General features: G+C 36.4%; 4 protein-coding genes across 4 annotated transcripts; 3 read left to right on the top strand and 1 right to left on the bottom strand.

The window, feature by feature from the left end:
• The first annotated feature begins 1813 nt into the window (after nt 1-1813).
• On the top strand, nt 1814-5931 carry LOC100800970 (probable LRR receptor-like serine/threonine-protein kinase At1g12460). The gene is made up of 2 exons (XM_003538672.5): nt 1814-4062; nt 4149-5931. Exons 1-2 carry the CDS (start codon nt 2900-2902, stop codon nt 5638-5640), a joined length of 2655 nt encoding a protein of 884 aa, XP_003538720.1. The 5' UTR covers nt 1814-2899; the 3' UTR covers nt 5641-5931.
• Nucleotides 5932-6352: 421 nt separating this feature from the next.
• On the bottom strand, nt 6353-9554 carry LOC100783490 (probable aminotransferase ACS12). Its single transcript, XM_003538473.5, has 4 exons — nt 8456-9554; nt 8252-8377; nt 8006-8166; nt 6353-7663 (listed from the first exon to the last, which is right to left on the bottom strand). The coding sequence occupies exons 1-4, from the start codon at nt 8816-8818 to the stop codon at nt 6808-6810; spliced, it is 1506 nt and encodes a 501-aa protein (XP_003538521.1). The 5' UTR covers nt 8819-9554; the 3' UTR covers nt 6353-6807.
• Nucleotides 9555-12472: 2918 nt separating this feature from the next.
• LOC100800432 (protein TPX2) lies at nt 12473-18686 on the top strand. Its single transcript, XM_003538671.5, has 18 exons — nt 12473-12816; nt 12910-13032; nt 13334-13426; nt 13821-13962; nt 14341-14449; nt 14883-14933; nt 15332-15429; nt 15535-15610; nt 15706-15768; nt 15869-15955; nt 16157-16215; nt 16309-16387; nt 17500-17565; nt 17660-17722; nt 17908-17985; nt 18080-18124; nt 18250-18338; nt 18424-18686. The coding sequence occupies exons 1-18, from the start codon at nt 12636-12638 to the stop codon at nt 18440-18442; spliced, it is 1521 nt and encodes a 506-aa protein (XP_003538719.1). The 5' UTR covers nt 12473-12635; the 3' UTR covers nt 18443-18686.
• Nucleotides 18687-20037: 1351 nt separating this feature from the next.
• Nucleotides 20038-22284, top strand: LOC100777577 (subtilisin-like protease). Its single transcript, XM_003538462.3, has one exon. The coding sequence runs from the start codon at nt 20038-20040 to the stop codon at nt 22282-22284; it is 2247 nt and encodes a 748-aa protein (XP_003538510.1).
• The last annotated feature ends 249 nt before the right edge of the window (nt 22285-22533 follow it).

Raw genomic sequence — 22533 nt, 5'->3', positions numbered from 1 at the left:
TTCTCATTAATATCTCTCAGTTACACAATTTTTATTTTGTTTTTATCGCGGTCTGTGGAATTTCCTTTTTAAAATGCTCCTTTTTTTATAGTAAACATAGGACAATGATTGATGAAAACATCTCACTTGTATCAATGTTTGAATGAATATGTATGCAGTATGGGCTTGATGATAAGATCTCACTTGTTATGCACCCTGTATTGTTGTAGAATGCAATGGGTTTGATTTGCAACGATCATTCTGAAGTATAGTAAGAGGGTTCAATTTAATGTCACAATGGATAAGGCTGATTCTCTTGGTGGAGAGAGTCTCAGAGTTATTTGGACCCGTGGAGCATATTAACCATTGGGTACATGTTTATAATGTACCGTATTTATATTATTTTTTGTGTGTGTGTATACATATATACACGCACATATATATAGTGGGTTATGTATATAATTGAGTTTGGTACATGGATGTCTGAAATAACATATGTATACACTTAATTTGTAGTATTGTGGAGTGAGCTATGTTTTGTCATCCATCTCAGATTCAGTGCGGCACAGCTCAGTAGAGCATTTTGTGTTGGTTCTCCATTCTCCTTGGTTGTATTTACCGTTCATACAAGCGTTAGAACTTAGAATGACGCGTATTGAATTGAATATGTTACATGTGTCTTTAACAATTGTCTCAATGTGTTGAAGACTCTCATCTACTGTTTCACAGTGACATAAACACATAGGTACATTCGATTACAAATGAAAATGGGTATATGACGTGGATCCCATAAATGAAATTGAACTGTTGATGTCAGTTGGCCCTCATGTTTGTTTTCTTTTGGGGGACATGGGTCAATATTGGTGCCTACTATTTCGTGGGAGGGAGGGCATATATACCTGGTAGCTCAGCCAAGGACGAAAAAGAACCAACCTATTAGATTAGCTTCCCTCTTCTACAGTTTAAATACTTAATTTATAGAATGTTGAATTGAACATGATATCATCAGAGTTTGTATAAGTATAATTTTGCTAAACAAAAGAGATAGAAGGATCCAAAGATAGGACCCCGGGGACCACAATTATGCCAGCCATGCCTTTTATTATTCCCTATTAGATATTGAAGGCATTGAATTAAATGCATTTTCAAACCATGGCACGAGGGAAACCTACCTTTTGGAGACGTTGATTTATGCTTACATTCCATGTCTCAATGTGTCATCTGCTAAAGTTGAGCTTTTTAACCGTTGATTAAGTAAGAAAAATCCCCCTTTACGTAAAAGGAAAAGAAAGAAATTTCCGTAACAGAAGTGAAGAGATTCTGGTCCCTCTTTACTAGTCAAATGCTAAAAGACAAATTTGAACAAAAGGGAATAACGTTTAAGAGAAGGACTTTTCAGACAATTGAAAAACCAAAAGAGTAAAATAAAAATCAAACGTTTAAAAGAAGTAATGGGAAGGACCAATCTTTTTCTATTTAAATCCGACGACCAAAATCACCTAACCTAAGAAGTGAACGCTGCGTGGCAAGAATCGGATCACCTACGTATTTTTCTACTTTGCCTTTCACGGTGTCATTGTGGTCGCATCGCAGTGGCTGCGTTAACTGTTAGAATATTCTCGTAATTTTTTTAATAATTTTTAGTTACTTAAAAAAATAATGTTTTCTACAATTTTTAAGGCATAAAGTAAAACAAAAAATGTCATATAATACTCTATTTTTATAACTGTGACATTTGGTCCACTAAAAGCTTTTTCTAAAAAATATCTTTCCTAATCCTTAAGAAAATAAAACAATTAAGGCTGGTTAATTACACAAGATATCAAATGCAATTTATAAATACTTTGACGTGACTATTTATCTCTTTTGTTGGCACTGTAGATGATAAAGTAATGAGCTGCTAATTACGACGAATTCCAACGAAAAGTGTCGCGAACGAAACGGATAGATAGAATAAAAGCCAGGAAGCGGTACAACAGACAAACAAACACAGTCCTTAACTCTTTTCTTTTGCTCTTCTTTCTTCAATTTTCTTTTCCCTATATTACCTATCTCCTCTTTCTTGCATATTAATTGGGATGGTGCTGGTGATGGCGACGGGGGTGGTGGTGGCTTGGTTGGTAGGGAAGAATAAATGCCGGGTAAGAGAAACAGGCCCTACACAACAACACAAGACATAGAGTACTGAGATTATTAGTAGTAGTAATAACTCATTACTACTCATGAATCTATAGTAGTCACAGACACAGATTGGGTTCTCATAGTTAAAGGGTATCATTGGTTCAGAAAGTCTATAGAGAGAGAAAGTCTCTACTACTCACTCTCTCATGCACGTGGTTCAGCCTTCAGTTGGTGGCAATCTCTGAATTTATATATCACAGCCTATTAAAACAAGTTTATTTAATTCCCTCGCACTGTGTCACCTGCTCCTTTCCAGCAAAGGTACAGCCACCATTTCCACCTTCTTCATTTCATCACATTTACTCTCTGTTCTCTTCTCTTCCCCCATTCCACCCTGCCCTCCATTCCTTCTCTCTCTTCCTCTCCAAAATCTCCCATTTTTATGCCACCCCACTAAACCCAAACCATTAAAATACACAAAACACAAGATGGGCACTAATGAATCTTTGTTCTTGATTCCTACATAGAGAACCCAGATGGAAATAGAAGAGAGAGATTAAACGGCTACTAGTAGTACTTTTGTTTATTTTATTTGTTTGGGTTTTGTTTCTCTCTCCTTCGATTCCAATCTTCTTAATGAGAATGCTCCCAGTCGGTGATGATCGTGATGTTTTGTTTCTAATCGGACCAACGTTTACGAGACCTGAAACGTTGTAGCTGAGGAAACAACACCTCAGAATCACATCCAGTTCGGTTTTGACAGCGATGATGTCAAAGGGGTGATCACATTGTTTCGAGCATGAGAAGACACCGTGAAATTCATCTCTCTCATGCTCTGTTGTGCACCGTTTTCTGTTTGCTTGTGGCAGCTTCTGCAGCGACTGAGAAGGAAATTTTGCTCGAATTCAAGGGTAACATCACGGAAGATCCACGCGCCAGTTTGAGTTCGTGGGTTTCAAGTGGAAACCTGTGTCATGATTACAAGGGTGTTTCTTGTAATTCCGAAGGGTTTGTGGAGAGAATTGTGCTTTGGAACACTAGCTTGGGAGGGGTGTTGTCCTCATCACTTTCGGGGCTGAAGAGGTTGAGGATATTGACGTTGTTCGGGAACCGTTTCTCAGGTAGTATTCCAGAAGCCTATGGTGATCTTCACTCGTTGTGGAAGATCAATTTGAGTTCCAATGCTTTATCTGGTTCGATCCCTGACTTCATTGGTGATTTGCCTAGCATTCGGTTTCTAGATTTGTCCAAGAATGACTTCACTGGGGAGATACCTTCGGCTTTGTTTAGGTACTGCTACAAAACCAAGTTCGTTTCTCTTTCTCATAACAACCTTGCTGGTTCAATTCCTGCCTCCTTGGTGAATTGCTCCAACCTTGAAGGGTTTGATTTTTCCTTAAACAACCTTAGTGGGGCTGTCCCTTCGCGGCTTTGTGACATTCCAAGGCTGTCATATGTGTCGCTGAGAAGCAATGCCTTGTCAGGGAGCGTGCAGGAGCTCATTTCCACATGCCAAAGTTTGGTACATTTGGATTTTGGTAGTAATAGGTTCACTGATTTTGCTCCATTCCGCGTCCTTCAAATGCAAAATCTTACCTATCTCAATCTATCGTATAATGGGTTTGGAGGACACATTCCTGAGATCAGTGCCTGTAGTGGGAGATTGGAAATCTTTGATGCTTCGGGGAATTCTTTAGATGGGGAGATTCCCTCCAGCATAACTAAATGCAAGAGCTTGAAGCTCTTGGCATTGGAGATGAATAGGTTGGAGGGGATTATCCCAGTGGATATTCAGGAATTGCGGGGACTAATAGTTATCAAATTGGGTAATAATTCCATTGGTGGAATGATTCCCAGGGGCTTTGGCAACGTTGAGCTGCTTGAATTGCTGGATTTGCACAATCTAAACCTCGTTGGCCAAATTCCTGATGATATAAGCAATTGCAAGTTTCTTCTTGGGCTGTGAGTTCTGTAACTTTCTTAAATTTCTCTGCATTATCTTAAACCCTCTGAATAAAATCTGAGTTCATTCTTTTATGTTGCTGCAGGGATGTTTCTGGTAATAAATTAGAAGGTGAGATTCCTCAGACCCTTTACAACTTGACAAACCTGGAATCTCTTAACCTACACCATAACCAGCTTAATGGAAGCATTCCCCCAAGCCTAGGAAACCTATCAAGGATCCAGTATCTAGATCTGTCACATAATTCACTTTCTGGCCCAATCCTTCCTTCCCTTGGAAATTTAAATAACTTGACACATTTTGATCTCTCATTCAATAATCTCTCTGGTCGCATTCCTGATGTTGCAACCATACAGCATTTTGGTGCATCTTCATTTTCCAATAATCCTTTTCTCTGTGGTCCTCCTTTGGACACCCCTTGCAACGGAGCTAGATCGTCTTCAGCTCCTGGGAAAGCTAAAGTTCTAAGCACCTCAGTAATTGTTGCAATTGTTGCTGCAGCTGTAATTCTCACTGGGGTTTGTTTGGTGACCATCATGAATATGAGGGCACGTGGTAGAAGAAGAAAAGATGATGATCAGATTATGATTGTTGAGAGCACACCTCTTGGATCAACAGAATCAAATGTTATAATTGGAAAGCTGGTTCTCTTCAGCAAAAGCTTACCATCAAAATATGAAGATTGGGAGGCAGGTACCAAAGCATTGCTTGACAAAGAGTCTTTGATAGGTGGTGGATCAATTGGTACAGTCTACCGAACTGATTTTGAAGGCGGCATCTCAATTGCAGTGAAGAAGCTTGAGACTCTGGGAAGGATCAGAAACCAAGAGGAATTTGAGCACGAAATTGGTCGACTAGGCAACCTTCAACACCCTCATTTAGTTGCTTTTCAAGGTTACTATTGGTCATCTTCAATGCAGTTGATTCTATCAGAGTTTGTCCCAAATGGAAATCTGTATGATAATCTACATGGGTTTGGCTTTCCTGGAACCAGTACTAGTAGAGGCAATAGGGAATTATATTGGTCTAGAAGGTTCCAAATAGCAGTGGGAACCGCGAGAGCCCTTGCTTATCTCCACCATGACTGTAGACCTCCAATTCTTCATCTCAACATTAAATCCTCTAACATTCTCCTAGATGACAATTATGAAGCCAAGTTGTCTGATTATGGTTTAGGAAAGTTACTTCCCATTTTGGATAATTATGGTCTGACCAAATTCCACAATGCTGTGGGATATGTTGCACCAGAGTTAGCTCAAGGCCTGAGGCAGAGTGAGAAGTGCGATGTTTACAGTTTTGGAGTCATTCTTTTGGAGCTGGTTACAGGAAGGAGGCCTGTGGAAAGTCCAACCACAAATGAGGTGGTGGTTCTGTGTGAATATGTAACAGGTTTGTTGGAGACTGGCTCAGCTTCAGATTGCTTTGACAGAAATTTACTTGGCTTTGCTGAGAACGAATTGATTCAGGTTATGAGATTGGGGCTAATTTGTACTTCGGAGGATCCTTTAAGGAGACCAAGCATGGCTGAGGTTGTCCAGGTCCTTGAGTCCATTAGAAATGGATTGGAGTCCCATTAGACAGTAAGAGCTTTTCCATGCAGTACAGTTCAGAATTGAAGTGATTGCTTATTTTGTTAAATTCTTAATGGAATGGACGTATGAGATTTTGACATTCAAGCATACATGGAAGGAGATTTGGATCGTGATCGACTGTGTATACAAGAGGGCATGGGGGAAGGATGTTACTTAGGCATTCAAAATGTAAAAAAGATGAAGGATAAAAATTCTTTTGTATTCATTTTTACATTGCCATTATTTTTTTTCCATAAAATTTGTAACATTTGCAAATAAAGGCATTTGTTTATTCCATTACTACGCGTGTTTACAAGGGAAATACAAAAGATTCCTATGATTCATTTCCAACTTTTTTTCTCTTTTGGCTTTCCAGAAATGTCACGAGGTACAATACAAACGATGATACGAGAAAACGTTGAGAAAGCATGATACCATACGACGGCTCTGTTTCTAATCTTTATCTTTTTCTTCTTTCTTTGCCTTTTCCCCCCAAAAAGCAAATGAATGCCTGTTATTACCCATATTCTACCCCACAAAACTGGCTTTTCTTCTTACAAAGTGTTGTCTAGGGAAGTTGCTATCAACATTAAATTTGATCAATCCTCGTGAAGGAGGAGCACCCTGATAAAGGGTCTTCAGGAATTCCTTAGAAAGAGCATGTCATCCAAAAGCTCATTAAACTTCAACAGCTGAGCAATCAAGAACACTTATCAAATTCTGCCCTCGGGTTTGTCAATTATCACACCAAATGTTATATATAATACAATAGGACCTTCCTGCTGAAATATACAAAGCTTGAAGGATATGTGATTCTCTAATCTCTAATATAAGTTTATGAAATAAAAGCAAATGCTAAAAATGAAGGTGAAGAATAAAAAATAAAAACTGCCATCATGCCTATAACCAAATTAGGTTCTTGCAGTGAGTTTTTTCTTTTTATCTTTCCTTTCTTTTCATACACTTTTGTCATTGTAAGCGACTTAACTTGATAGCATCAGTGGTGCCACCTTGTCCATGTCATTTTGAAGCAACTCCATTGCATAACACCCATGTCCATGTCATCCAACTACCCCTTGGTGATTATTTATTCCTCCTAGGATGATGCTGCCTTCTCCAAAAGAATAAAAAATCAATAAACCAACTAAATTTGCAGAACTAATTGACCCCACATCAACTATGTCCATTTGTGGCCTCAACAATTCTCCGAAGCCGCTCCATTACTACAGAAACAGCCTTTTCAGTGGATGTAGCAAAACAAAAACGAAACCATCCAGGTTCAATGCAGTGACATGATGATCCCGGGGTAACATTGATCTTAGCAACATTCAACAATCTATCCCAGAGCTCAAGCTCCCCCTTTTCACTGTAAGAGCGAATCAACCTGCTCATGTCAGCCCAGCAGCAAAAACCACCACTGCTCCTAGTGCACTCAATCCCCAACTGCTTCAGCCCTGCAACAAATGTATTATACATTTTCCGCAGCCTCAATCTGTTAACCTCAATAAAATTTTGCACAAAACTTGTATCTGAGAGCATGGAGATGAGCAATCTTTGGGTTGGGGCAGAAACAGTGGAGAACCTTGCCAATTTGCTAGAAGCAGCCACGACATTGTCATTATAAGAGTAGATAACACCCACCTTTAAACCTGGAACCGAGAGCTCATTTGACAAACCAAACACTACATGAACTCTGTCCCGGTCATGATCTTCTGCCTCCATGATTTCTGCCATGCTCACAAACTCTTCGTTTCCATAAGAAGAGCTGGCAAACATTTCATTAGAGATTATGTGAATGTTCTTCTCTCTAGCAAAGTCCAAAAGATCCAACAGTGTTTCCCTATCCAATAGTTTGCCAGCAGGATTTGAGGGGTTGTTTATTATAATTCCGCGAACTTTTTGACCACGCATCTTTGCTTGATTGAAGGTTCTCTCGATTGAAGTTATACTTAAATTGAAGTCATCAGTGCTGCGGCAGGGAACAGGTACTATCTCCACGCCAGTGCGCCATTTTACAACCCCGTCAAAGCTGCACAAAGTATTCAAAACTGTCAAAGCAGGAAAAGTTTTAAAGAAACAGTCTGTAACCTTAATTGTGATTACAGCATCAAGTGTTTAGAATCTTTTAATTATAAATTTGTAATTATAGTCACATCAGTTGTGACAAAATGTGATTACAACCCCAATTTAAAATCTGCAAAAGTTTTGAACTGCAACTGCAATTTTGATCGCAACTTGAAGATTTTTGGAGTGTTTTGTGGTCACAATTGTAGTCGCATGGGTGCAATTTAAAGACTGCAACGAAACTGCAGTTTAAAAACTTGTGTGCAACATAAAATGGATAGTTGGGAGATGGGAAAGTGATTTTTACCCAGGGCTAAGAGGCGTGGGAACAAGGAATGCGTTTCCATGATCTGCTAGACAGAAGCTTAGAATCTCGATGGCAGAAGTGGCACCTGCAGTTAGTACCATTCTCGAGGTGTTGAAGAAAATCAGGTTTTCCAAAACTTGAGACATGAAACCAGCCACAGCCTGCAGGATTAGAGAATTCATCAAGCAAGAATCACTTTATTATATGAAAAAACAGAGCACAGAGAAGGGAAATGATAGGAATTACCACTTTGAGCTCCATCAATCCATGGAGAGGTTGGTAAGGAACAATCCTAGAAATGCCGAGTGGTGTCCCGAACACAGCAGTGCTTCCGTTGTGGTGAATCCAATCTTGAATCAAGTCGAGAGACAGCTACAGCCAACAATGAACCAAGTCAATTTAACGTATGGTTGTGAAGAGAAGAGTGAAGAGAGAAGAAACTCAACTCACGGTGCTTTGATGCAAAGAAAGCTGAATAACACCATCAGGATTATGAGTCTCGTGATAGGGATCATCTGCAAGCTTGTGCAAGCCTAGGAAGTAAGGGGAGTTAGCAGCGGTTATGGAATTGGCACGAGGAGACACGTAAGCGGAGGCAGTGGTAGTGGAGTGCCTGTGATTGGAAGAGAGAGAGCGGTGGAAGGTGGTGGAGTCATCGTCCTTGTGGTTGTTTTGGGAAGGTGGAGGGTGGTGAGGTGTCTTGGTTTTGAAGTAGAGCTGAAGAAAGTAGAATAGAGCACAAGGAATGACAGAACCCCAGAAAAGACCCCCTGTGCCTTGGACAACTCCTTGTAGAGGCACTATCACTCTCATCTCATCGCTCTCTTACTCTTCCTCCAATGTATCTTGGATACAAGGTTTTATCATTAATAATGCTCTCATCTCATTCCAATATCATTATTTTGAAACCAAAAACCTGATAGCTTTTATGATTTTCGTAAAGACAAATTTGTGTTATTTATCAATTTCTTAGATCAAAAAAGGAAATTCTCTTCACCTATGCCTTTAATTTTGCATTTAATATATGTAAAGTCGTGTAAGTTATGTACAAAGAACTCGTGTCCTAAAATATAATGTCGTGCATGTCAAATGCTTATTTACATATATAAAGAACAGTTTCTTATTTAATGTATAGCGTAAAAGCATTAAGCCAAGCTAACTTCAACGAAATTCAACACAAGCTGTGTCCCTAAGCTCAAGTCACTGTTCAATATAATATAAAAATGATGTTTTATTTTTTCCACGATAATTTTACAATAAATATAAATAATCAGTGAAGAGTTAATACAAGTGATATAATAAAAAAAATTATAAAATTTTGAAAAAGTAATATAATATTACTCATACTTTAAGCTAAATTAATAAAATAAAATTATACATGTGGCTTCCCATCGTTGCTGCCATATGCACAGTTCATGCAGGGGCCAAATGGTTTGTGCACCGTTCAATTGAACGTTGATAGATGCGACAATGTATGTCAAAGAGTTTATCATGAGAACAATGAGCGAAATGAACGGTAAAAATGAAGCACAAATGGAAACAAAAAACCAGAAATGAGAGTAGATAGGCCACAAGCTGAAATTTGGACCCAGACTAAGGTTGTTCTCGAGCACAATCAATGCGATTATTCTATGTATGGGAGAGAGAGACAAAACACGATTGAGTGGAGGAAAGAACTCTTCAAATCATCAAATTCAGAATCTCATGTACTCGATCATTTCAATTTGAGTGATGATACTTTTATATGATTTTTAACAACAATTTTCATACGACAAGACTAAAAATATGTGAAGTACTAAAAAAGAGATAAAAAAATTATTATATGTATGATTACTCTTTCATACTAGCAAATTATTATATGCTATTATGAAGCGATTTTTCCATACATTAGAAAGCTTAAAAATAAACTTTCATATTAAGACTTAAGAGTCCGAGACTGAGTCATTCAATCATGCATAAGATCTTTTATTTATATTTTTCATATATAAAAACAGGGACGTGGACGTTTGAGGTTGAGGCTTGGATGAGAATCCGGTTGCGTGTAAAATTAATGCTAACAAACAAACCATGTAACATTGCCAATTTCATGACTGAAATCTTAAATTTTCTTATGCCACACAAATAAATTTTTAATAGAAAATTGTTAAATTAATTTTAAAGAATTTAAAATGTCGGCTATATCAGTTTTGAATTATTAAATATATGTCTTTGGGAATTTGAATATGATATTAAATTAAATCTCCCAATCAAATTAAAAGAGATCCAAGTTTTTTAGAGTGAGTAAAATAATTAATTCTTTTACAAGAAAATAACTAATCTTAATTATGCTAATGAAGTTAACTACCAATATTAAAAGTGCACATACATAATAGATAGTAAATGTCTTCATAAATATAATTATATATGTGTATATAAGTTTGATTTAAATTAGGTTTAGTTCATTTATAAGAAAAAAAACTATATATTGATTTTGGTTTGGGTTAATAGATTATGTATTGATAGTGTGCAGTATTTTATAATACCATCCAATTATAAATACTTGTTAATTTTTATAATAATTATCTTAAATGTTATATTAATAGTATTTTATTAATCTTAAATTTTAAATTTAACTCATCATATAAACTTGAGAGGCATGAAAATAGTGTCTTGATTCAGAAAACATATCTGCATAGTTTTCATGTCAATAGTTATTTTTTGCAGGATCGGAGAAAGATGAAAGGAAGAGCGATTGATTGCTGAGAGTGAAATGAACTGATTTGGCTGGAGGCTACGACGGGATTAGACTCTCTGTATTATTACATTTCTAGCGGGTGGAGAGTAGCCTTGCAAAAAATCAGTCCTAACAAAACACACATAATACAACTTATGGCCGAGAGTGTCATCAAAGAAAGGATAAAATAACATCCTTATTTTTAAGATACATAATTTCATTATCTAACAATAATGATATTTTTGTCTCTTATGTATTTTTAATTTTACTTACTTAAATTAAAATAAACACTTGAAATCCACAAAATATTATACTAGTACTTAATTAATAAACTGCTTCAAAACTTAATAAATACAATAAAATGCCTAATTGATATCCGCTTGATAGTTGATTACTTTTTTGTCATGATGATGATATTGATATAAATTAATTTTTATTGAAAACTTCAAGCGTCCATAAGATGATATTTTTTATATCAATCTAATTCATTAACACTTTAATTTTTTTTTTCTTCTGGTGAAAAGGATAAACAGAAAGCAAGGACAAGATGTATTCTTGAAAGAATGCTGAATGTAAGAACAAGTTAATGGTGGATAAGGATGAGTTTTTTCCCCTATATGGAAAAATATCTCAATTCGTTTTACTCTTTAGCCATTAGATGATAAAAATATTTATTGATTTTGTCCTTCACTTCCCGATCATTTTCGTCTTAGCTCCAATCCTGAACATGTTTTTTAGTTTTTCTGATTATTTGCACGCGTATATCAATGGAAAGAAATGTTATTTGTATAATAATATTTTTTGTGTTCATCTTTTTTCTACACATTATTTATTTTGTCACAGTAATAGAGAGATAGACATAAAAAATAATAATTATATAATTTTTTATATGTATATCATGTTTTATTAATGAATACTTATTTACTTAGTGCTCTGTATAATTTTTTCGAAGAGAGTTTGAAAGTAAACCAGAAAAAGTAATTTCGTTTTGAAAATATAACCTATCGTTACCTTAAAATATCAGTTACGCGGCCCATCCCAGCGAAGCCCAGCCCAAGAGGGAGGAAAGAGAGCCGTTACGTTAGGGGGAGTTTTGCAAATATAATGGATTGCGAAAGGTAAACGAGGAGGCGCCGAAATCGCAGAGTCTGAGTCTAAGCAGTGACCACACATAACATAATATAACGCAGTCCAAAGCACCACTTCCCTTCAAATTGTATCCAATCCAAAGAGCCCAAGGGTGAATCCGTCCAAACACACTGTCCCATACAATTCAAATTTTAGATCGTTGGTCGTTACTCACTTACTCCTCGCGGGTCCCACTGCAACCAGACAAACAAAATTACAAAAGGTCAAATTATATTTTTAATATTTTTATCTCCTTATTGTCTCTAACTTTGATTTTAATGAACTTGGTCTCTAAGTTTACAGATTTAAATGTTGACGATTAGAAAGAAATATTTGATATTATGTTCTGATTAGACATAAAAATATACGTCCAAGGATAACTCTAATATATTTTCTTCTGGTCATCATCCATTTAAATGCATATTTAATGTTGAAATTTAAATTTATGAATAAATTTAAAAGAAATTAAAATCAAAATGAAAAAAAACTAAAAAGATCAAAAATACAATTTTAGTAATTAGAAGACCGATGCACGGTAAGCCTACTATTACATGACTAATTTTGTATTTTACTCATGTAATTCATAATTAATCATTTGTTATTTCTATTTCTATTCCGTTTATTTGCAAAACCTCATCGCTGAACTCAACACTACTTCAAGCAACAGTGGCACTGCCAAGAGTTTGAACGCACACAAAAATATTTGTTTGCACTTACATTAAATATAATAATAATAATCAATGATAGTGCATTTGAATTGAAACCTATCTTAGTGAGGAAGAAGAGGTGATGATGATGATGGAAGAGGAAGATATGGAAGTAGAGGCACAAGTGTTCGTTGCTCACGAGATTGATTTGGATTACGAGTTCGACGCAGTTCGATTCTTCGATTTCGGTGCACAAGAAACTCCCGCTCAGGCTCGCCAAGCCGAACTCTGGTTTCATTCCGCCGGAAGCTATCCTCCTTCTCGTCCGTTTAACCCTCTTTTTCTTCTATTCTTTCCTTCTTTTCTATAAACGTGCATTATTTTGTAATCACTGTGTTTTTTTTTTTTTGTTTCAGCTTTTGTGGCGAAGTTAGTGGCGAGAGAGGACGACGTTAGCGAATGTGCAACCACCGTTCACGCTGCCAAGTCTAATGTTCCGTCCGGGATTGGATTTTCTCGCACAGTTTTTCACCATGACGGTATGCAATCCTCTTCCACTGTTCTCTTGATTTTACTCTCTCAACTCAAATGTTGTGAGCATTGGTCACCTCAATCCTTAACATTAGGCTCATCTTAATCCTGATTTTACAAATCGACATTTACTTTCATCTAATTTTTTTATGCAAAAGATTAGGAGACTAATGTGTGAATTTTGTAAAGGACTAAAATGACCTACACTTGCAATCTCGGGACTAGAATGAGATTTTACCCCAATTTTCATTTACGTGTTATGTTAGAAGGGGCATGGCTCTTGGCTTACTGATGCTTTCTACTTGTCAGGTTCAAAAGGAGGGGGTGGGAGTGGGAACATTTCTGCCTTGCTGAGTGGAATTCCGTACGATCTTAATTTGCAACTTTTACAAGTAACCTCAGGTAACTAATCTTATAGATAGTGTGATGATAGATGATGCTGAGTAAGGAGGGATAGTCTTTAATGAAATTTTTTGCTTATACATCTTGTGATCCTTCCCCACAAATCAACTGATTAATTGCACAGTTTCAACTTTGGCTTCATCAAAGTTTCTCTTTAAACCCAATCATACCATTGTTTGAGTTGTGAACCTAATGTATGTTGAATTTAATCTCTTGTGCCACAGTGATTTTTGTTCTGAACTGTAGTTTTTTTGGTAATTTATAACTCATTACATTTTGCTTTTATTATTTATAACAGTATGTTTTTGCAATTTTCTTTATGTATTTTTCCTTTTACGTTCTATCTAAACTTGTTTTTCTTTCCTGAGCCTGATATGTAATTATGTCTTTCCAGGAATGACCTTTAGCAGTAAGACAATTGGTAGCAATTTGAATTCTAAGGTTAAATCTGCTGTGATGAAGGGTTCAACACTAATGAGACCTACTGCTAGTCTGTTGGCTAAGCAAAATCGGCCCCATCAAATTGTTAGCTCAAGGTGATCATTGAAGAAACTTGTCCTTTGTCATGGTTCAAGGAATGAATTATTAGTGAAAATCAAACAGTCTTGCAACACTTGATTAGTTGGCAAACATTTTTTTAATTGAATCATGTCACTGCATTCTACTATAAGATATCTGTTTGCTCGGCATGGTACATTGACTTAAATGCTCTCTTACTTGGATGGTTACTCTGTTCTTTATGAAGTCATGGATTCTTATTAAGTAGGACTGCCGTGGTATTACTGCATTTATTCCCTACTTTTTCTCTTTGGTGCTACGATGTTTTATGGTTGTATCTAGCTTTCTAATCCATGGATGTCAAGAAAACTGCTTTTCCTTATATATCTACAACTCAACTATTCCATTGTCCTCAGGTTTCAGAAAGTACAAGATCATAACAAAAAAATGAATTCATCTACCTCTTCTGGGATAGAGTGTCAAGCTGCCAAACGGCAGAAATTAGAAGGTGGCAGCTTGCACAAGGTCTGTAAATTTGACTATTCTACTTCTTCCTGTGATTATCTGATAACAGAAGAAGTGACTGTTATTCTTTGTCTCTGTCTGAATGCTTAGATATAAGGCAGAAATTGATCATAAAATTTGAACATTAGTGCTTTAAAATTTTGTGCAGCTCTTAATAAGTTGCTAATGATGCATTTGCTCTTAAAATTGTGTTCCACTTTTTTGTATCAGAAATGGTTTAAGGTAGTTATGAGAATTTAGTTGATGTTTTTCAAGGTTAACAATTTAATGGATCATAGATTATTAGAATAAAATTTCCCCCCATGTTTGGCTGGTATCATGGAAGTACTTGAAACCATGAACTGAAAATTTAAATGTGTATTTACTATTGCTGGCATTCCATTTATTTTTAGACAGGGTAATTGGATTGCTTACTGTATCTTCTCTATGATAGGTTGCTGATGTGAAGCAGCAAGTTAATTTTGTCCACAAGGCACCTAAAAAGGTAAGGATTATAATGCAGATTACTTGAGTAGATTTTACATGCCATTTGCCAAATATATTCTTCATGTGACTTGTATGATGCTCATATTCTGTACCATATATTTTTGCCCACCTCTGTTGTTCATTATTGCTTTCCCTATTTGATTTTCATAAACAAATGAACAGAAATTCCGTCCTTATTGTTTTCCTGATACAGCACTGTTGTTATGGGTGGAAATATATCAAATAATGTCCAAGGAGAGGGTACTCTTGAATCTTGACAAGTATCTAAATTTCAAATTTGAATAGCAAAAAATAAAAAGAAAATAGTTAAATTCCATTGGGCAAAGGGTCATTTTTAATTAGGGATAGGGAGTAGGTTCACACAATGGTGCACTATAAATTTGCATATTCTTTCAGGTTGCAACTGTTGATCAAAATTCTGGACATTCCAAGCTGAAGATTACTATTCCTAGAGAGCCTGACCTAGAAACAGCTCACAGAGCACAAAGGATTAGGTTTGTTATTTTAGTGTAGTAAAATCTTAATGAAGATGATTTTTCTTCAAACATGATTCATCTTCCTCAAAATTGAAGTCAACATATTATACTTGTGCTTTCCAGACCTAAACCTGCTGCAGAGGCAGAAGTTGTGACAGTGGCTGTCCCCAGATTCAAAGCACGCCCGTTAAACAGAAAAGTCGGTACTTGCTGTTTTTAGAATTTATTTTGTTGGGTTAATCTTATTTTTATCTTTTACATCCTTTCCCCTAACTAATTATGCTCATAATCTAGATTCTAAATGCTCCTTCGTTTCCACTTCCCAAGAGGAGCACTCCACGATTGCCAGAATTTCTAGTAAGCTCTTGACACTTGCTTTCATAAGAATTGAACCACGATGATTAATCAGACAATGCATCAGTTATCTTGAAGCTCATGTTCTTTTATGTCTTCTTAGGAATTTCATCTCAGGACACAAGAGAGGGCCATGCAGCATACATCTGCGACTTCATCGTCTTCACTTCATTGCAATGATTTTGATAAGGTTAATTTAGGTCATACAATTTTAAGTAGTAATATTAATGTCTCTTCACATAATTGTATTCTGTCAAATGTCATTCATTTTCTTGTACGGTTGTACCTGATTCATGCTTGTGATTTTTACCTGCATTTTCTTGCTTTAGTTTGTTGTTACAAGATACATATGATTAGTGATCTCTGGGGAACTTAAGTTTGCTGGTTGCAGGATTTGGACAAACATACAGCTGTTTCTGCTCAAGAAAATAGAATCAGGGATTTGAGAAGGTAGCAAATGCGATGATAAATGTTAGAATTAACATTCTATTCCCATAAATCATGAAACAATGGTACTAACTTCAAAATACTCCCTTTGCATAGGCCATCTGCCCTGGGTGCTCCAAAGCATGATGGATTGGATTTTGCTCATTGTTTTAAAGCTCGTCCTCTTAATAAGAAGGTAACGAGATATTGGCAATAAATTTGGTATGAAGATACCTGGACTACAGTTTTATGAAGAAACGAAACAATGAACTTTAAACTATATTCTAGTTGTATGAGTTAAGATTTTCAAATTTCTTACTTTTAACCAAGCATCTATCTCCAATTAAAATTAAAATAGTTTGTACAAGTTGTATGACTTTAATGAATACATTTAAGCAAATTGCATAAACAATGAGGTTTTCTTTTCAAAGTTTTTTTCATGAAAACTAATTGCTTTTTTTGAAAGTTTCTTTTCTTAAAATTCTGTTTGGCAACAAGTTATGCCAGACACTACCACATCATACCCTTGTGGGAGGTTTGGTTGACATTGTATTATACATTCACTGGCCAGTTTTAGTTATGATGAAGTTGCATATTAAAATTGTTGCGTGGTATACAAGTTTTCAGACTTTTATTTTCATTTTCACTTGCTTTTATTTTTGTGAACTCAAAACATATTTTACTTTTATGACCCAATCTTAGGATTAACATAAAATTATTTCTGAAACAATTTGTCAAGAGAATTTCCTGTAAAACTCAAGTTATTATACTTAATCTCAAAAGTTGATATAAATAATGTGAATGAAAGTATGGTAACTCTAATTTGCTTATGAAATATTCTTTTGCTTGTGGTTTTTCTGTATAGAAGTAGTTTGATCTGATGAAAAGGTGGATTTCTATTTCAATACTTCGTTGTCATTTTGTCATCTGTATTATTAGAAAACTAATAGATCATGTTAGAACTCTGTTTAGATCATAGAAAATGAGAAAAGAAGATAAAACTTCAAAGAAGGAATGAGAAAATATTATTGAGGTAATTGAATCCTGAGTTACAACACTATTTATAGAGTTATGAAGTTAGTTGCAATACAGTTAGGTAGTTAGGAAAAAGTTAGTTAGTCATGCAACAGCTGTCAATAACTAACTTTACAAACTGACACAGTGTGCTAACTACTAACTTGAGAGAGTGCAGTTGAATACTGCACCTCTCTATACAATACTCTAATATGTATCCAGTATGCTCTACCTTTCTTTCCCCTGTTATTTTTTTTTATTTGCTGCACTACCAACTGTAAAGTGCCGGTGCAGATTCTTTCAAGTAAAGGAGATATTGCTGTTTTCCTGAACAGAAAGCAGGAAACCACGGTGCCAATGGTGAGTTGGTTTGCTTGTTTTTTCTCACCTTAATAATATCGGGAATCTGGATAAAAAAATATGATGATATCACATCTTGCTTCAATTTATACAGGAATTTAATTTCCATACGGAAAAGAGGGTTCAGCATAACCCACCAAGCGAACTCTTTAGCAAGGTGTGAATTCATGCCGATCTTTTTTCTTGCTCCTTACATATTTTTTTCTTAACTGCAATTTCTTTTAAATTAATCCAGAGATATTTTGCATTGAGGGTTCTTCACTTAATCAGTATTGTTACTGTTTATAAAAGATATTTAATTCTACTATTCTCATTCATTCTCCTATCGTAAAATGTTGGCAGATGTCCCTAACATCCGAAGTCCAGTCAAATAATGGATCTCAGTTGAAACTGCCTCGGCATTCCAGAGTGTTCAGAGAGGTTTTCCTTCTGTAACTTTGAATTAAATGTGGCTATCGCGTATTATTTTTATTGGTCTTGTTATCATACTGAGTTATTTGTTTCTGGGTGCAAGGATTCAAAAGAAAATATAGGAAGTTCTTTTCATCTGGATGTGAAGGTATAGATAGCATTGCCTGAAGAATACATTTAGCCTATGATTTTCATTCATATCCATTTTTGTTTTTCCCCCATTCATTTTCTAATGTGTTTCTTTTACTGATTCATCGCACAAATTGTAAATAGGAAACACCTTTCGTATTTGGGGGAAGGCAAATTCACAGTGGGAGGGAAGGTTGCGACGGTGACGCTGGTACTATGTTGACAGCAAGGAGGTATGCATAATTGACACTACTACTATTGTTCATGTTTGGTACATTTCATTGGCTATATTATCTGCTTTCAACTGAAATGGTGCAGGAGCTTGGGAATTCGATGATGACGATACAGACAAAGGCCAATATGCAACATAGAAAATAGTTTCTCTGCCAGAGTTGAACTTCGATAGCAACATAGCTGAATCTAACAGTCGCCTAACAACTTTCTCAGATTTTTTTTATTGGTACACAGAATCTTAGAAAATTACTGTTAGGACAGAAGTTAGCATACAAAATTCTGCATCACTTGTATCTTGTACAACTCCCCTCTGGGTCATAATCCAATAATAAAATCGTTAATAGGCAGGCAAGTGTATTATATATAATTTTTAAGCCTATTTTCTGCATTTTAATTAGCCTCAGTATAATAATTTGTATAAATCAAAATATACGGTTTAGTATTCTGTACTATTGTCTATTCTAATATTTAGAATAAATATCATAAAAAAGTTTGCATTGATTTATATTATAATTTATGTTTTACTTATTATTAATAGCATAGAATACTAAACCGTATATTTTGAATCATACAAAATTTAATGAGCACACCTACGATTTTTGACAATCTTAAATAAAGAAATTATGAATTTATTCAAGATAAATGTACTTGTCAAATATCATTTCAATTCATCCCATTTCATCATATTTGAGATGTGATACGTTTTGAAGGATGAATAGGATAGTTCCAATAAGACTAACCTTTGTACTACAAAAGATGGATAGGTTTTATATATATAAATGAAGCATCCTAAAAGGATTCCTTGCAATTCTTTCATCCTTGTAATTTTTTATCAGGATTCCAATTCCTTATATTTTCTTTCATTTTGATTTTAATCTCTCATTGACGCAGGAACCAATATCTTATAAAGATTGGTGTGTTAACTATATATATATATATATATATATATATATATATATATATATATATATATATATATATATATATATAAAGATCGAAATCTAAAATAATAGCAATAATTAGGGCTAAAATTTTATTTATAGCGAAGAGATAAGATGCTTTTTCTAGGTAAAAAATAATTCTAACATTGAACTCTATAAATTTTTTGGTTTTAACATTTTGGTTCATCAAGAGAGGAACATATGATAATGTTGGGGCAATATGTTATAAAACACAGCTAAGAAGAATGAATGTCCTTTCCGCCTATTGGGGACGGGCCTCGTCCATAAAAATCAATGCACAAGAGTTAGAGCGGGAATTAGCATGTGAGTGCCTTAATTTACGTACTCATTAGTTATCTTAATATTTTGTTAGGGCTAAATATAGTAGGTTGTAGTTGGACAATAAACCGTCCTAGGCCAGCAAATTTTTTGTGAGAAATTACATTTGTATTTTTTTTTATACACAATATTGTACCAGAGAGAAGCTGAGATAAAATATAGTTAATATGAAAGACAAAGGTAAAAGAATAATGTTATCAAAAATAATATTATACCAATAATGTTCCTCAATCATTGCAGGCCATTTCCTTGTTTGCCAAGTGGTAGAACTATGACCAATTGGCATCGTTAATCACACCCATTTTGTTTTCCACTGCATGTATATATATATATATATATATATATACACATGCATGTGGCACTAGGCCAATCCCAACCCAAGTAACTTAATTTGCATTTCTTTACCAAATTTCCAACTATGGACAAAAGCAAGTACGTGATGGAGCTTGCTTTTCTTCTCGGCCTTATTTTCATGCTTAGCGCCAACCCGACTTCAATGGCTGAAGAGCATGACATCAACAACAACTTGCAAACTTACATTGTTCACGTCAAAAAGCCCGAAACCATATCTTTTCTTCAATCAGAAGAGTTACATAACTGGTATTACTCGTTCCTACCTCAAACCACCCACAAGAACCGAATGGTTTTCTCTTACCGCAACGTTGCCTCTGGATTTGCCGTGAAGTTAACCCCAGAAGAAGCCAAAGTTCTTCAAGAGAAAGATGAGATTGTATCAGCTCGTCCTGAAAGGACCCTCTCATTGCACACAACACACACTCCATCTTTCTTGGGGCTGCGACAAGGTGTTGGATTGTGGAATAGCTCCAACCTTGGCGAAGGTGTCATAATTGGAGTCATAGACACAGGTATATACCCTTTCCATCCATCTTTCAACGATGAAGGGATCCCACCTCCACCAGCAAAATGGAACGGACACTGCGAATTCACAGGGCAAAGGACATGCAACAACAAACTCATCGGTGCAAGGAACCTGCTAAAAAACGCTATTGAAGAGCCTCCTTTTGAAAACTTCTTCCACGGAACTCACACTGCTGCAGAAGCCGCTGGAAGATTTGTGGAGAACGCTAGCGTTTTCGGCATGGCTCAGGGTACTGCATCTGGCATCGCACCTAATTCTCACGTGGCAATGTACAAAGTGTGCAATGACGAAGTTGGTTGCACTGAAAGTGCCATCTTAGCCGCAATGGACATAGCCATTGATGATGGTGTTGATGTTCTTTCTCTTTCCCTTGGTTTAGGCTCTCTTCCGTTCTTCGAAGACCCTATTGCGATTGGTGCATTTGTGGCTATTCAGAGTGGAGTTTTCGTTAGTTGCTCAGCCGCAAACTCTGGTCCTGACTACAGCACTCTATCCAACGAAGCACCGTGGATTCTCACCGTTGGTGCAAGCACAATTGACAGAAAGATAGCAGCATCGGCAGTGCTTGGAAACGGTGCAGAATATGAAGGGGAATCTTTGTTCCAACCCCAAGATTTTAGCCCTAGTTTGTTGCCACTAGTGTATTCTGGTGCAAACGGAAACAACAACTCCGAGTTCTGTCTCCCAGGTTCCTTAAACAACGTTGATGTCAAGGGAAAGGTTGTTGTGTGCGACATAGGTGGAGGCTTTCCAAGTGTTGGAAAAGGACAAGAAGTTCTGAAAGCTGGTGGTGCAGCCATGATCCTCGCCAACCCAGAACCTCTTGGCTTCAGTACTTTCGCTGTTGCTTATGTTTTGCCAACAGTGGAAGTGAGTTACTTTGCTGGCTTGGCCATAAAGTCTTACATAAACTCATCTTACTCACCAACCGCAACAATATCCTTCAAAGGAACCGTGATTGGTGATGAACTTGCTCCCACGGTTGTTTCATTTTCTTCAAGGGGTCCAAGCCAAGCAAGTCCAGGGATTCTAAAACCTGACATCATTGGACCCGGAGTGAACATTCTAGCTGCATGGGCTGTGTCCGTAGACAACAAAATCCCAGCGTATAACGTTGTTTCAGGAACATCAATGTCGTGTCCTCACCTTAGTGGCGTTGCTGCATTGCTCAAGAGTGCACACCCTGATTGGTCCCCTGCGGCTATAAAGTCAGCAATTATGACCACTGCTTACACGGTCAACCTCGGAGGCACACCCATAGTTGACCAAAGGAATTTACCTGCTGACATATTTGCCACTGGTGCAGGCCATGTTAACCCTAATAAAGCAAATGATCCAGGGCTTGTTTATGATATTCAGCCAGAGGATTACGTTCCCTATTTGTGTGGTTTGGGCTATGAGGACAGAGAGATTGAAATTCTAGTGCAAAGGAGAGTGAGATGCTCTGGTGGGAAAGCCATACCAGAAGCACAACTCAATTACCCTTCATTTTCTATTCTGATGGGGTCTAGTTCACAGTACTACACCAGAACGTTGACCAATGTTGGACCTGCACAGTCAACTTACACGGTGCAACTTGATGTGCCTTTGGCCTTGGGGATAAGTGTGAACCCTAGTCAGATAACGTTCACGGAGGTGAACCAGAAGGTTACATTCTCTGTGGAGTTTATCCCAGAAATAAAAGAAAATAGAGGCAACCATACTTTTGCTCAAGGTTCTCTCACCTGGGTTAGGGTATCTGACAAACACGCTGTTAGGATCCCCATCTCTGTTATTTTCAAGTGATCCATGCATACGCCAAGAGGTGAGGTGATGCTCAAGAAATAAATTAAGATATATGCGGAGATTTAAGAGCTAGCTACCTGGTCCTATGTGTTATGTCCCTTAGTAAAAGTTCATTAATTCCTTAACAAATAACTTGTTGTGTTAAGATCATCTTATCAGATGGTTTGAAATGCGACCAACATTTTTTTTAATGGAATGGTTTTCTAATTATATACATAGTGTTTACTCAAAATTAACGTCGTCTACCCT

Source organism: Glycine max, chromosome 11, assembly GCF_000004515.6.
Source record: "Glycine max cultivar Williams 82 chromosome 11, Glycine_max_v4.0, whole genome shotgun sequence".
NCBI classification, from domain to species: domain Eukaryota; kingdom Viridiplantae; phylum Streptophyta; class Magnoliopsida; order Fabales; family Fabaceae; genus Glycine; species Glycine max.
Note: the sequence above shows the minus strand (reverse complement) of the source record. Positions and strands in the feature narration are given on the sequence as shown.

What these genes read in the sequence shown, in the direction of transcription:
- LOC100800970 (XM_003538672.5), top strand. Translation starts at nt 2,900, where the DNA reads ATGAGAAGACACCGTGAAATTCATCTCTCTCATGCTCTGTTGTGCACC. An exon ending in TGCAAGTTTCTTCTTGGGCT is followed by an intron (nt 4,063 to 4,148) that starts GTGAGTTCTGTA and finishes ATGTTGCTGCAG; the next exon opens with GGATGTTTCTGGTAATAAAT.
- LOC100800432 (XM_003538671.5), top strand. Translation starts at nt 12,636, where the DNA reads ATGATGATGATGGAAGAGGAAGATATGGAAGTAGAGGCACAAGTGTTC. An exon ending in ATTGCAATGATTTTGATAAG is followed by an intron (nt 15,956 to 16,156) that starts GTTAATTTAGGT and finishes TGCTGGTTGCAG; the next exon opens with GATTTGGACAAACATACAGC. An exon ending in AGGAAACCACGGTGCCAATG is followed by an intron (nt 17,566 to 17,659) that starts GTGAGTTGGTTT and finishes CAATTTATACAG; the next exon opens with GAATTTAATTTCCATACGGA.
- LOC100777577 (XM_003538462.3), top strand. Translation starts at nt 20,038, where the DNA reads ATGGACAAAAGCAAGTACGTGATGGAGCTTGCTTTTCTTCTCGGCCTT.
- LOC100783490 (XM_003538473.5), bottom strand. Translation starts at nt 8,818, where the DNA reads ATGAGAGTGATAGTGCCTCTACAAGGAGTTGTCCAAGGCACAGGGGGT. An exon ending in TTTCTTTGCATCAAAGCACC is followed by an intron (nt 8,378 to 8,455) that starts GTGAGTTGAGTT and finishes TGTTGGCTGTAG; the next exon opens with CTGTCTCTCGACTTGATTCA. An exon ending in GATTGATGGAGCTCAAAGTG is followed by an intron (nt 8,167 to 8,251) that starts GTAATTCCTATC and finishes CTAATCCTGCAG; the next exon opens with GCTGTGGCTGGTTTCATGTC.